We start from the raw sequence: 14,717 nt of genomic DNA, 5'->3' as shown, positions 1-14,717 counted from the left end.
TAATTTAATTTTTTTCTAACCTATTCAATTTTTCCTTCTGTAGCGAGCGTTCATTGTTCTAATATGTTTGTGAAAAATCTAAAAATTAAAATCCAAACATAAGGTTTTAATGAAAGTGGCTAATTGTCTTGACTGGTTCAACAGAAGTTCAAACAAACAAACCTGATATAAACAGCAAACCTAAAACCAGTCAGCTCCATAGTATGACTGCAGGTACGATTCATGTTGTACTACTTATGTACATGGAGTAATCTGGAACAGGCAAGTATTTGATTAAGGCATAATAGTAACACCTTTAAAACTGATAGAGTAAAGAATGCAAGAGCTTCAAAGTAACACTTTGGTAACTTTTCAAGTGTATTAGAGATTTGATTACACTTTAATTAGTAAATATTAATGCTATATGTATTCTCCTCTCCAGCAACAATACTTAACTTCTTATGTACTGTTTGATCTGAGCAGCCCCAAAAGACAACAGAAAAAACATGTCAGCAGTTTAATTTCATGATAGTTTTAATCAGGTAATTGCAGAAAAACATTGAAACTGTTGTATGATATTATCTGATGTCAACTTACAAGTGTATGATGTAACAAAACAGTTACAAACTTATATATGCATATTTACATTATATACTCAAAAGTAACAAGCTATATTCTTATACATAGAAGAAATACATCTATGACATGAGTTAAACTAAATCATACATCATTTAGTAGAAAGAAATAGCTGTTAAGATTTTAATGGAAATAATATACAAGTGAGGCACTTTTTGAGGTCGTTAGGTGGAAAGCAAATGGCACTACGCAAAAGAAGAGGCAGTCTTCACAAATGAAAATCTATGTACAGATTATACTGTAGCTTCAAATACAACTGTTTCTCCACTAGGTAATGCTTTAGAAATCTCAAAACTAACAACAACATTTGCAATTTAAGAAGCTTTAAGAAAAAAATGCTTACGTTTATCAGTGCACCAAAGCATATGGAAGTTTTAACCACTTGGCTGCTGACTAACAGTACCATAAGGCTTTCTCCCCCCCTCTGGTAATCCTTATCTTGATATTTTATTTCTTTAATGAATACGTATGCATCACGGTACTGTCCACATACAGGTGTAAATTCTGTGAAAATGTAAACTCCAATTTAAAAATTGTGCATTATTTACATGGGGGTTTTCAACATTATCCTCTAAGTACACATGGAAAGATCATCCAAAAGAGAACAAATCAGAAATGGGAGTGCTACATTTCAACATGCAAAAATCTATGCATTCTTTGAAATAGTTTATCCAGAGCATAACTCATGCACTAAGCGTCCCTTACTTTGCTCTGGACACTTGTGAATTTTATACAACCATTTACTGTGCTGTTCTACAAACAATTACTTATCAGAGGTTTCTCAGTATTTTGTTTTAATCTTGCTTAGAAGATTATAGGCACCCCACTTCACAACTGTTGGGCTGATGGTGTGCTTGTTTAAAAAAATTTACCCAAAGAATTAAATTCCTCTATCTACATAAGTGTTTGTACCACCATCTTGTAACTAGTAAAAATCCCAAACAAAGGCAAAAAAACCCCGACCCAGTTATTCTTGGATGTCCACTGGTAGAACACTTTTTTCAGTCATGATTTTAGCCATTATCTTGATTTTAGTGACACAATTTTATATTTTAGGCCCATCTCATATAATCTATGGTCCACTTTGCAAATTTGTACTCTAGCAAACACTATTTTATTTTTAAAGTCAGCTGTAATGGAAACATTTAAAAGGCATAAGATCTCAGGAATCAGAGTAAGGGTTCTTATTCCCACTTCCAGTTTAGGATAGTTTTTACTAAATTCATACCTCAAACAATGTACTGTTGTATTTAGCTGGCAATTTGTACGGGAATATAGCTACAATACATGATTGGGCTATGTAATCACGCTTGCCTTTAGTTTTTCCAGTAGGTGGTGCCAAAGTGCTACAGTTGACCTCTTTCCCCAGGAGACTAAATGCTTTCTTTTCATAACTGTAGAGTTCACCATGCCAGGAAAGTGAATCTTCTATGGCGGTTTCTTAAAACTTAGGTCTCCCATATGGCAGCACAGAGGTCTGTTACAAAGTCACATGACTAAAATTTGACTTCCGACTTTTCAGAAAAAAAAAATTGTATTAAGTTTCCCTCTTCACTTTCAAAAACTTGAGAAAAGATTTCAGAAGGAAAGGTAAATGTCACTTAACAGTGCCACAGACAAGGGGTGGGATGTAAGGAACAGTCTCTGAATGGTTTTGCAAAGTGTCTATTTTTGGATACTCAGAAAGTGCCTCCAAAAGTGAATAAGAACCCAAACAGTACAGAGAGGCATACATCTCTGTGCATACATCTCTGTGCTCTACTACTTCCAACCCATGTGTCAGTGTAATTCTTTTAATTAGTCTTAAATTGGGTGAACTGCTAGAAAGACCCATGGTGAAAAAAGATGATAATGGCATTAAGGTTTGTTTTTTTTTAAATGGATTGAATTTTTTAAAAGAGTAAAGGAAAGGATGGGGACAAAATTTTAGCAGCAAAGTGGTTAAATGCAAATTGAAAATATTACTGCACACATTCAGTAAAATTATTAAAGCATATATGTTGCATATAAAATACAGTACAGGACCAGGAGTTGCACTATGTTGAATAGTGCTCAGAGGAAATTGTTAAACTCATTTTTTCCTGAAGTATATACACAATACAATTCTACAGTATTTTCCTATACAGCCAGCAAGTTCTTTTCTTAGGTTGTTCATACCTCGCTCAATCTGGTTAAAAACCTAGCACTTACAAATATTTTTTATTCACAAGGAAAACATTCCCATTTCACTAATGAATAGTTTAAGTAACAGTCTATTCTAGGCAACCAAGTTTATCTGAAAACACGTAAAGCATGAAAATCATCCAGAGTAGCAGCTTTCAAATATATAAACAGTAAAAACGATACTTAAGACTGCTGCTACAGTGTCATATTCTTGGATTTAGTTTATCCAATCAATTTTTAGTACAAAACTAGAAGCTCTTTCATAACTTCTACAGTTATCAATATATTTGTCTTCTTTTCAATGTGAAATAATACTTCAAGATGCTCTATGTACACAATGCTGTCAATTTGAGCTGTCATATAAATATAAATGTTTTCTTTAAAAAAGTATTTTACAGACAGATAGTGTTATATACATTTGTTCAGAATTTGATTCCTGGACTACAGAAGAGAACTAACAAAAGCTTTAATATATGTAAGAAAGAAAAGGTACATACACCCACACTGGGAAAAATGCATAGAAAATTAAGGTTATTAAAAAAAAAAAAAAAAATCAACTATGCAACTTTTTATAGGAAAGGTGTACAAAGGAGATTCCTTCCCACTCCAACCCTATTGGGATATCTTCCTAAATGAATGAAGGTCTTTACTTCTGTTAGAATTTTAACATGACATTAATTAAACATTATGAGTGAATGTATTTTGTTATACCATGTAATAAGAGTCATAACAACTTGTTTAAAAATTCTCTAACAGTTAACCTGTTAGAATACTTGACCAACTGTTCTGTAAATTAAACACTTAGTAATATAATACCATGGCCAATTTTATACACATTTTGTGTGTGTGCACACAGACACAGACAGACACACACACACACACACACACACACTCACTCTCAAAAAAAGTTTACTCCAATTTTTCAGGGGCTGTAAGTTGTTAATTTATTTTTAAACACAGAATAATTTTATTCTTGCCAGTTTAAATAAAAAGATGCTACAATTCAAAATAATGAAAACAATTTCAATTTTTGTTAATTATTAATCTTTCAGTTTAATCATCGTACATGATAAACAGTTGAACATATAATCTTAGTTTAACAGAAGGATAAATTGAGAACACTGATGACATACCATTACAACTGCCTTATTGGACCTTTTGCTTTGCTGAACATTTGTAAATGCGATAAAATATTTTTTGGAAGACACCCCAAAAGAAAACAACTTGCTGGTTGAGTAACAGAAAACAACTTCTTTTGCTATAATTGTTGAAACCAAAGTAATTTATATAGAAAAATAAATGTGTTCTTATTAGAACATTTTAGACACTTACATCTGTGCTTAACAAAAAAATATTGGTCACTCAAGACTATAATAATTAATATTTTAAAGGTTTTTTGAGATTACCAGAATGCATGGATACAACTCAATACAAACTGCAGCTGACGGGAAATAGGACTGAAAATACCAATTTGTCCATCTGGAATAGAAATGCTACTAAATAAACTAATTAAATATTTAAAATACTATTATGGAATGTGATTGTAGATATGATTCATACCTACTATATAACTGGAAGGGGGAAGGAAAGTTTAATATGTAATAATTCGTACCTTACACATTTAGTTAAATATAAACATTTGTTATTTATATATAAAGTTGCTTCCAAAAATCTATTAATAAGTGATTTAGTTGCACTTAAATCAGTTTCATTTCTCATTTGCCAAGTATTAACTTTTCTTAGTCTTAAATCAACTGTCATTAGTGCACTTTTAATTTCCTCTCAAATAATTTGTAATTCTTTTAAGAGCCCCATCACCTAAACCATGAATGTACAAAATGGCAAAAGTTAATCCCTTTTAGTATAACTGTAGTTTATATACTCATTTTATAGCCAATAATAAGAAAAGGCTTCCTTTTCCAAACTCCTTCGTAACTTGCAACGAAACACCATGCACTGAAAGGAAATAGTTAGGCATGGCTACTAGCATTTGTAAAATGCTAAGGTCTGACAAGTCTTGCTGCTTCTTCCACATCAGGCTTCTCTTACACGAGAAGATTTCCTTCTGCTTGCCAAAGGCTTCCACAAATCCAAGATAGATGCTTCCTGGAAACAAAGATTTTCAGCTCTATTTGGCACTAGACTGTTCATCCAGCAGCTTTATGCTTTCCTCCACAGCACCCACACACCTCACCACAGTGATGGCATGCTCTCAAGGGGAGGTAGCAGCACATACATGGGGCAATGAATGACAAAGCTATCAGGGCTAACCATCGTAAGCAGAACTTGTCATCACTAGTGTCACATGAGCAGGGGTCAGAGAAATCTCCTTCAGAGTCTGACATGCAGTGATATAGCATGCTCTCTGCACAAAGCATGCAACTAACTTGGTATATGCATCTTTTAATAGGATCTGGAGCATCCTGACATTTCCCCCTGCCATTCTCTTCATGATTAAATCTCTCCTGGCAGTATATACAGCGAGAACGCTCACCATCTTCTTTCCTTCTTTTTGACTTTTTAAATTTTAACGAGGAAGGCTGTGTTTTAAATACCACAGAACTCTTCGGGTCTTTTAGTGAATTCAGCTTAGTCCCATCCACACATGGATATAGATAGTCCGATTTTTTATTGTCGGACTTAGAAAACTGTATATTGGAGTCCGCCTCATCCCTCTCCAGATCATTTTTCCACATGTCAGGATGTCTGTAGTCTGCATAACGACGTATTAAAATATCACGAGGATTTATTCTAACAATTTCCTCTTCATCCTGAAAGCTGACGTGTCTGATTGATTTCAATGGGACCTGAAATGGTAAATGGAAGCATCTTGTTAAATTACGTACAGGGACACAGTTAAGTTAGTACTTCAGTTACCATACAAATCAGGTCTCAGAACTTTTCCCCATTGCCAGGAGATAGTGCTTTCAGTTTATATATGATCTAGCACAATCTGCATAACAGACTTTTACAAGGGGTAAGCTCAACTTATCTTGTGAAGCAGATGATCAAATAACATACAGGTTGCAATGCAAAAGCCACCACCATCCATTCTTGAATAATTTCAAAATACTTTCTAATGGAGTTGTCTTTGCTTACTGAAGCAGTACTTCAGAAGAAATGCATTAATGCTTATGGTGGGAGCTCACAGCCAGTTACCACAAAAAGGGTTTAGAACACAGCTGGCATCTAATGGAAATTTTGCTAAACCAAGATTGACATAACTTTTTCATAGTTATATAAAGATTGGCTGGTGATGAGAGCCATCTTTCACTATTAATGAAAATAAGTTTGCTATAAAGTTTTCGCTTATGAGCAACGATTAAAAGCAAACAATCCTTTCCCATCGCTGCCAACAGCAAACAAGTCCCTCAGTTATAGGGGAGGTTAACCTCTGCCGAAATACTTGAGATTCATGAAGATTTAGTTGGCTCCATGGAATAAAGTTCAGAACCAGCCAACCTTGCAAATGGTAAACACACTAATATTGTAGAGCAAGATAGAGAGGGGAATCTTTGAAAAGCTGCGTAGCACAGTCCTCAATAAAAATATAGCAACAGAAATCTAAGGTACTGTAGTGGTGCTGGGTCTTTAATGGCAAGCATATATACCTGACTTCAGCTCAGAATGGGGGGTGGGATAGCAATGAATGCTGGGAAAGGCAGCACTATATAAAATTGTATAGTTCTGTCTGCAGTGCCTCATGGGAGGCGTTTGTGCTTTATGCTTTCCACAATGGCTCTAAGAAACACTAGACATGAGGAAAAACCTGGAGTGGGGCTCTCCATTAAGGCAGCTAGGGCAGCAGAAAGGACAAGCTGTGGGAAGGACCTGTTAAGAGGCTTAGAGACAAGCAGAAAAGAAGGCAAGGGGACTTTGGGGAGGATTATGTTGTCCAAGGTCTGAAGGTATTATACAGAAGGACCTCCATGGAAGAGTGAAGTAAATGAAGGGAAAGGCCTGTGGCAACACAGTAATGGTGTAGGCTTGAGGCCTGGCATTGGCACCTGCTGTTCAGGTGCGTCAAACTGGGGATTCCTCTACAGCAACATAGACTTCAGAGGAGGTGCAAGAAATCCCACAGTAGACATATGTAATAACTGCTCCCCAAGGAGCATGAAGTTTTATATTCTTTATGAAGTCTTTTAGTATCTACTATAATAGTTCTATTCTTGTTAGCCATACAAAATATCCAATCTTTCTTTGAATCTTGCTAAATTCCTGACTTCCACAACATCCTGTGCAGGGTGGATTGATTTAAATGAAAGCAATTTAAATCACTGATGGTAATCATGATTAAATCAGGAAACAGGAAACCTTCATTTAAATAATTGATTTTAATCTTGTTCTGCATTTGCACTTTAGGCATTTTCCTAAAGAAAAGCTGAATCTCATTTGTTTGTAACCATGCTGAACTGCAACTAAATAAAGCCTTTACATTAAATTTGGTCCTTTTTGCTAACCAGAAAGATACAGTATGTCTATACACATTTCTTTAAACAATTATATAGATTAACATATATTTTTTCAGATTCTTAATTTTTATATTTTATAAAATGGATGCCTTTTTGTAAAATGGATATATGATCCATTTTTATTTACTAGATTAGTTTATTTGTGATTTGTGTTAAGCTCTATTTGGATGGAAATTAGAATTCAATGGGCAAAACCAGCTTTTTTTATTAGTTCAATTAAACAACCTTAAATCAGACATGCCAAACCCACGGAAAAAAACTGCAGAAATTGGGCTTGGTTTTGGCTTAATTGGTGTGAGAGTTGCTTGTTGGCTAGTTTTTGGCTAGTAGCTTGTTTGGTTTGTAGATTCTTTTTTTTTTTTTGATTGGCTCCCGGCGGGGGGGGGGGGGGGGGGGGGGGGGGCGCGACAGGGGGGACAACAAGCAAGGGAGAAAGTCGTGTGCACAGCAGACCCACCAGAGCCCCAGACTGCATGCCGGGGGGATCTAGTCACATAGAGTGTTGGGGTTCTTAGGGACTGGCTTGTTTTGAAATGGGATTAGCTTGATTTTTGGCTTATTGTGAAAGTTAGGGTGTGCTTATTTACCACGTGAAAGTTGGCAACTATGCTTAAGTGTGCTGGAGACTTTCCATGATCTCCGTGACTTCTGCAGTGGCTGGTGCTGGCTCAGGGACTGCCAGGCAGCCCCTGGGCCAGCAGCAGCAGTTTGGGTGTGTAGGAGGGGGTTCAGGGCTAGGGGGTTGGGGTGAGGGGTGGAGCTTACCTCGCGGTGGGGGGCTCCCCCCAGCATGTCTCTGCAGCTCCTAGGCGGAGGGGCCAGGGGGCTCCACGCATTGCCCGCAGGCCCTGCCCATGCAGCTCCCATTGGCTGTGGTTCACAGCCAATGGGAGGTGTGGTACCGGCGCTTGTGGCAGGAGCAGAGTGTGGAGCCCCCCTACCCTTCTCCTCCCAAGGAGTTGCAGGGACACACAGAGTCAGGTAGGGAGCCTGCCAGCCCCGCCAACCCTCCCCCTCAGCACCAGCAGGGGTCCTGGGCCATGCGCCACTGCCAGCCCCTCCCTCCCAGCACCAGCAGGGGTCCCGGGCCACCCACCCAGAACATCTGTGGTCCCCCTGGACCATCCCTTCAGAGCATCTGCAGCCCCCTACCCAAGTTTTAGTTAGGGGTATATAGTAAAAGTCATGGACAGGTCACAGGCCATGAATTTTTGTTTATTGCCCATGACCGGTCCATGACCTTTACTAAAAATACCTCTGACTCAAATGTAGCCTTATTTATAACTAACTGATTTATTAAACAAAAGGACATATCTGTAGTTAGTGAACTGAACCGACTGCTTCTGGTCACTATGAACTTCAGATTTTAAAACTAGTAGATCTCATCCTCTCACATCTAGTTTTTATTGCAACACTGGAAGAGGAAAACAAGCTTCCTTGCTTTTTCAAATTCCAATTGGTTTCTTAACAGTCCGAAAGAAATAGTTATAGAACTGAAATAGTTCAATAAACTGAAATGAAGAAAATATTCTCTCTGCCCTTGCAGAAAAGCCTACTGCTGTCAAAAGCTGGTTTAGCACTTCAATAAACTAGTTCCAGGTGCTTAACCAGTAACTTTCACCCATTCGGTGGTTTGAAAAAGTATTTCCTTTTATCAGTTTTGAGTCTGCTACCTCTTTCAGTTTCGTTGGATGCCCCTTGTGTTTGTATATTAGACATGGAGAACAGAAGTTCCTCATCTAATTTCTCAATACCATTCATTACTGATGTATACTTTTATCATGTCCCCTCTTATTTGTTTGATCTCTAAAGTAAACAATCCCAATATTTACAGTCTATGTGAGAATTTTTCCATGCCCCATATAATCTTGTTGCTAGTTTCTGAACTCCCTCTAATTCTGCAATATCCTTTCTGAAACTGGGGTGACCAATACCGAACACAATATTGCAGAGGTCACCACATCTCAGAAAGGATACTGAAAGAAACTGGGACTGTTTACCATAAAGAAAAGACAAATAAGACAATAAAAGCATACAAAATAATGAATGAAACTGAATAAGCAGCTAGAGAACTTCTATTTGCCCTATCTTGTAATACAAGGAGTAGGGAACATTAAATGAAACTCCATTGAAAGGAAATACTAAGGAGCTTACAATCGAAGTATAAGAGGAGACAACAGCTGGATGCAGACAAGCAATAGCGAGGCAATTATGTTCAGTATAAATTAGCAGCAGTCACAGCACATCACATGCATAGCCTTTATTGAGTGCTTTATTGATATCAAAACACAGGTGAGTTTTAAGGAGAGATATGAAGGAGGATAGCATAGAGGTTCTGCACGTACATATTGCAGAAACTTCCCATAAAATAAGAGGCAGCTGAGAGAAAGCATAAGTCTCGGTTCATCCATAAAATGGGAATACTAATACTTAACTTCCTCAAGGGATGCTGCAAGGATGAATTCACTTAGGTTAAGCGAGGAACTCTGGTACTATGCTGGGGGGTTATAGAAGAACCCAGACCAAGAGAATGGAAACTCTTCAACTTTCAAGTCAGTTTTTTTCTCACTCTGCTCTCAGGTGCATGATTTGTGAACCTTCTAACAGAAAAGGCTGAGGGGGTTGAGCCCCCTAATTTAGCAGATCCACATGATACCATAGGTAGGGGCCATCTGTGAGGACACCGTGGTCGCTGTACTATCATTTAGACCGTACAGAAGCTGTTCTACCAGAGATACCCAGCCCTTCGGACTGACATTCCCTGGAGCCTCTCTCAGTGTGGGTTTCCAAAATGCAGAGGAATTCAGTTGAGTTGCTCAGTGAGTTTAAGGGTGGAATATGTCATGAAGAATATTTGTTCCCTTGGCCCTAATCCATAGAAAATTTGAGGCTGGGCTTCCATTTGGTCTAGGAGAAAATGCGTGAACAGAGGACTTATGGCAGGCAACCAATACTATTACTTTTTTCATGCTTCCTCTGGGCCTGAATTAAGGGGTTAGGGCTCCCTTCTGCTCATGGAAGCAGAGATATCCCTAAAGATTAGGGAAGTTTCTGAACAGAAGTCTGAACAGAAGTAGTTATGGTTTTAGCACTTGAAGTGGATAATCAGTTATTTTTTTAAATAGTTACTGCATATTTGTCATAAATCTGTTCATTCTTTCCTTAGAAGTCCTTCACTTACACAAAATGCTGAAAATGCATTCTAATTAAACAGAAATAAGTCCTTCCTTAAAAAACTGGTTAACTAATAATAACTAAGGACAAGATTAGGGTTAATAGTCCTGAAATTTGACTTTTTTTCCTTCCCCCTTTATGTTTGTAAAGCTCGTTATTTTTATTTATTCATTCATACACATGGATACTGTATCCACTTCTCCTTCCCCAAATCACCCCCCAATCTACCACCTGCTCAAATGCTTCAATGCTGATATATTAAAAACTTGGCAGCAGTCCATCCCAATAGCAAGCTAATAACAAATCAGTGGTCAAGGGAGCAGGAGAAAAAAAAAACATCTATAAAGGAAACAAGTTTTAGTACTGAACTTCCAAAAGGTTTTATACATGAAAAGTATGAAGTAATTTTAAAAGCTAGGTGATACACCTTGATAGTGTCCTTTTAAACAATTCAAAAACAGGAAGTAAAGGAGACTACAACAGTGTGTGACCCAGGATCAATTATGTACAAAACATGGTTGGCGAAATAAATTATGTTTACAGTGTGCCTTTCATTCAGAACAATCCCATTCTCTAACTCAACTTCAGAGTATATACCTGCACCTACATTTACATATTTCAGGATTCACATCACCCAATAGTGAAATGTGGTCTCTCCTAACACCATGTAGCAACACTACACAGCAGTTTGAAAAAAAGAGTAAGAAAGAATACTATATCAAATTGGAACTCCAGCGAGAATTTCATTAATAAAATTACCCAACTGGAAATTAGTTAGAACACTGGTGCTAATGTGCTTAGTCTTGCTAGAAGTACCAAAAGATTAACAGCTTCACTGTGGTCAGGGCCTTAATGTTGCATTTTGTTTGAAATACAGTACATCCAAACTAGGCTTGGACATTAGTTCAGTACTGTACATTTCCCACGTTTTCCTAGACAATCTCCCATCCAACCAAGTGGGCAGATCCAGCTCCGCTTAGTTTGCAGTCAGCCTTCAATGGTAGGTTGAATACACAATTATACATGAAGGATTGGGTTATGGCTGAATTTCTTTACTCTTGTCCATTAAAATTCTTAATCATAACACTACACTAAGCAGTTGTGTATGCTATGGTCAAGATAAAAATCTATAATTTATTCAATGACTGATTCAAATATCCCTGCACCCCAAGAGGGTTTGTTTGAATATATGTATATATGATCAAAATAAAACACTTACTGGCATTTACCTCATTATGCAGAACTCCACATACATATTAGTGTATACATAATTGAAGCACTGCACATTAAAGTCAGGAGAAATATACATTAATCTTTCTATAATTCTGTAAATGAAAAAATCCAGAACCAATAAAAATCCAAGCTATTCCATGCTCTAAATGGGACTCTTGAGGGCTTATGCTAAAGAGGAATGTACAGGATGCAACTGATCTTTAGGTTTGAAAGGAATGCTTTAGGAATCTAAGATTTACCTCAGTCTCCATGGATATTCAACAGTCTAGATTTGAATGTTAGTATTTCATGTAAAAATCTATAGTAAGGCATTTTTGTAGAGACATATGTTCAAAGCACAGTAAGTAATCTTTACAATATTCCTTTGACAGGGGTAGGCACATATCCCCACTTCACAACCACAAGGACTGAGACAGAAAGGTCTGGTGACTTATCAAGGAGACAATGAGTCAGCAGCAGAACCAAGACAAACTCAGAATCTCATTTCAGAGTGGTAGCCATGTTAGTCTGTATCAGCAAAAAGAACGAGGAGTACTTGTGGCACCTTAGAGACTAACAAATTTATTTGGGCATAAGCTTTCGTGGGCTAAAACCTACTTCATCCGATGCATGCAGTGGAAAATACAGTAGGAAGATTATATATTATATACACACACACACACACACACACACACACACACAGTACACCAATATAATGTGACCCGATATAACACGAATTCTGATACAACGTGGTAAAGCAGTGCTCCGGGGGGGAGCGCGCGCGCGCGCACACACACACACACACACACACACACACACACACACACACACACACACACAGAACATGAAAAAATGGGTGTTGCTATACCAATTCTAATGAGACTAATCAATTAAGGTGGGCTATTAGCAGGAGGGAAAAAAAAAACATTTGTAGTGATAATCAGGATGGCCCATTTCAAACAGTTGACAAGAAGGTGTGAGTAACAGTAGGGGAAAAATTAGCATGGGGAAATAGTTTTTACTTTGTGTAATGACCCATCCACTCCCAGTCTTTATTCAAGCCTAATTTAATGGTGTCCAGTTTGCAAATTAATTCCAGTTCTGCAGTTTCTCGTTGGAGTCTGTTTTTGAAGTTTTTTTGTTGAAGAATTCGACTTTTAGGTCTGTAGTTGAGTGACCAGGGAGGTTGAAGTGTTCTCCGACTGGTTTTTGAATGTTATAATTCTTAATGTCCGATTTCTGTCCATTTATTCTTTTGCCTAGAGACTGTCCGTTTTGGCCAATGTACATGGCAGAGCGACTCTGTCCACATATCTATTCAAGGGACTCCATCATAGGACCTAATCACATCAGCCACACCATCAGAGGCTCATTCACCTGCACATCTACCAATGTGATATCTGCCATCATGTGCCAGCAATGCCCCTCTGCCTCTAAGGTGCCACAAGTACTCCTCGTTCTCAGAACCTCATGAATCCTTTGCCTATTTCTCCAGATACGACTGTCTTTCAAATCAAAGAAGAATGTTTATTTTACTACTTCTGGGTAATTAGCACTAGCTGATACAAGTTTGTGAAAGGGGATCTTATCTTTCTTTGGAAGAAGACCTAATGTATTAGAGGGCTCCCTCCTTATGCTTTTTCCAGAGGCAGAAGTATTTTCTAATAAAATGCACTGAACTATTATTTGAACTTCCACATTTTCAGCACATGTTATGAACATACTCTCTAGAATTTCCTTAGTAAAAAGTTCCCAAAAACTTCTTGGCATATAGTCCTCTATAATAAATTTGTTACCCAAGTCAATAAAAATGTCTACTACTTCTATGCTGTCTATCAAAAACCTTGATGCTTTGACACTTAAGAAGCAGCAAAATGCACACATCATATTGGAAGACTAAAGTCAGTATTTTCCTTAGTCTTAATATTGTATGTAACACTATCTTTTGGAAAGTGTATTTTAACATTTGAAGCAGTAAAGCACACATTTCCTGTGTCAGTGGTCTTTTCCTTTTGTAACTTTTAATACTATTAATGTACAATTTATATATTGTTTTCCTGTTGTACCAAACATTATATCCTGGTCTCTGATGATGCTATAAATGAAGTTTCTCTAATAATATTAATTAGAAAAATACTCTATGCAATACACCCCAAGTATACATTTATTTATAATTTCTAACCAACACAGTTTTTCCATACTTGCCAAAAATGTTTTGCTGAGGACTAAGACCATGGCAAATCAAAAGTTTCAAAAAATAAATGGCTTATTAAAACACAGAAATATGTAATAAAGACTTGAAAAAAAAATTCAGAATGTGGAAATAATGGCTTTTCACCTAATCTGGTTAACTCAAGGATGACTAAACAATTTTACAAAACTTAACTTTCAAAACATCCTTTGTGAAGTAAAAATCCTACCACATTTCAGAAAGTAATTCAGTGCAGTATCTAAATATAGGGGTTTATAATTCAAGTGTCATCCCAGCCATACCTATGTAGTGTTGGATTAAATGACTAATATAGAATTACATGGTAAGTGAAACAAGAAATGTTTCTATGGTTGGAAGCAGGATTGGCAATTTCCTGGGAAAAAATTAGGTTAGGACAGGGCACTGGCAAATACCAGTTGAAACTGGGAAAAATAAAAATTATTAGAATATACTAATGAAAATTACTAAAAAAATATCTAGCAATTTAAATAGTTTTGCAGTATATATAATATTTTAAATTGAAATGAGTCATAACATGTATAACTTCCTTGAGAAAATACTGAAATATATACACATTCTGATGTTCAGTATCATATTAAATATATTAGTTTACACCTATTGCAGTTTTACTTTTTATTTGTACAATTTTAAATCAATCTCTGAATCTACTGCTTATGTAACCACAATGTGAATATGTAATTAAAATGAAGTGTAATGGGATGTGCATGAACAAAACAGTTTTTAAAATAGAAAATGCCTTGAACTGGAACTAACTAGTCTTTCCTGGGGTGGTAACAACTACAATTTCACATGGTAAAAATCACATCTGGTAAATACCATGTCATCCCCAGTTGGAAATCTCTTAC

The 14,717-nt window shown here is 36.8% G+C and overlaps 1 protein-coding gene across 1 annotated transcript in view; it reads right to left on the bottom strand.

Moving 5' to 3' along the window:
- Positions 1–491: 491 nt before the first annotated feature.
- Positions 492–14,717, bottom strand: part of SPRED1 (sprouty related EVH1 domain containing 1) — a 109,047-nt gene continuing 94,821 nt past the window's right edge. The window contains exon 6 of the mRNA XM_034768960.1: positions 492–5,585. Within this exon, the coding sequence (XP_034624851.1) occupies positions 4,926–5,585 (660 nt within the window). The 3' untranslated portion in view covers positions 492–4,925. The remainder of the gene's footprint in view (positions 5,586–14,717) is intronic.

The sequence above is a fragment of the Trachemys scripta genome, chromosome 4 (genome assembly GCF_013100865.1).
Source record: "Trachemys scripta elegans isolate TJP31775 chromosome 4, CAS_Tse_1.0, whole genome shotgun sequence".
NCBI lineage: Eukaryota > Metazoa > Chordata > Testudines > Emydidae > Trachemys > Trachemys scripta.
The sequence above is the reverse complement of the archived record's forward strand: the minus strand, read 5'-3'. Positions and strand labels throughout refer to the sequence as shown.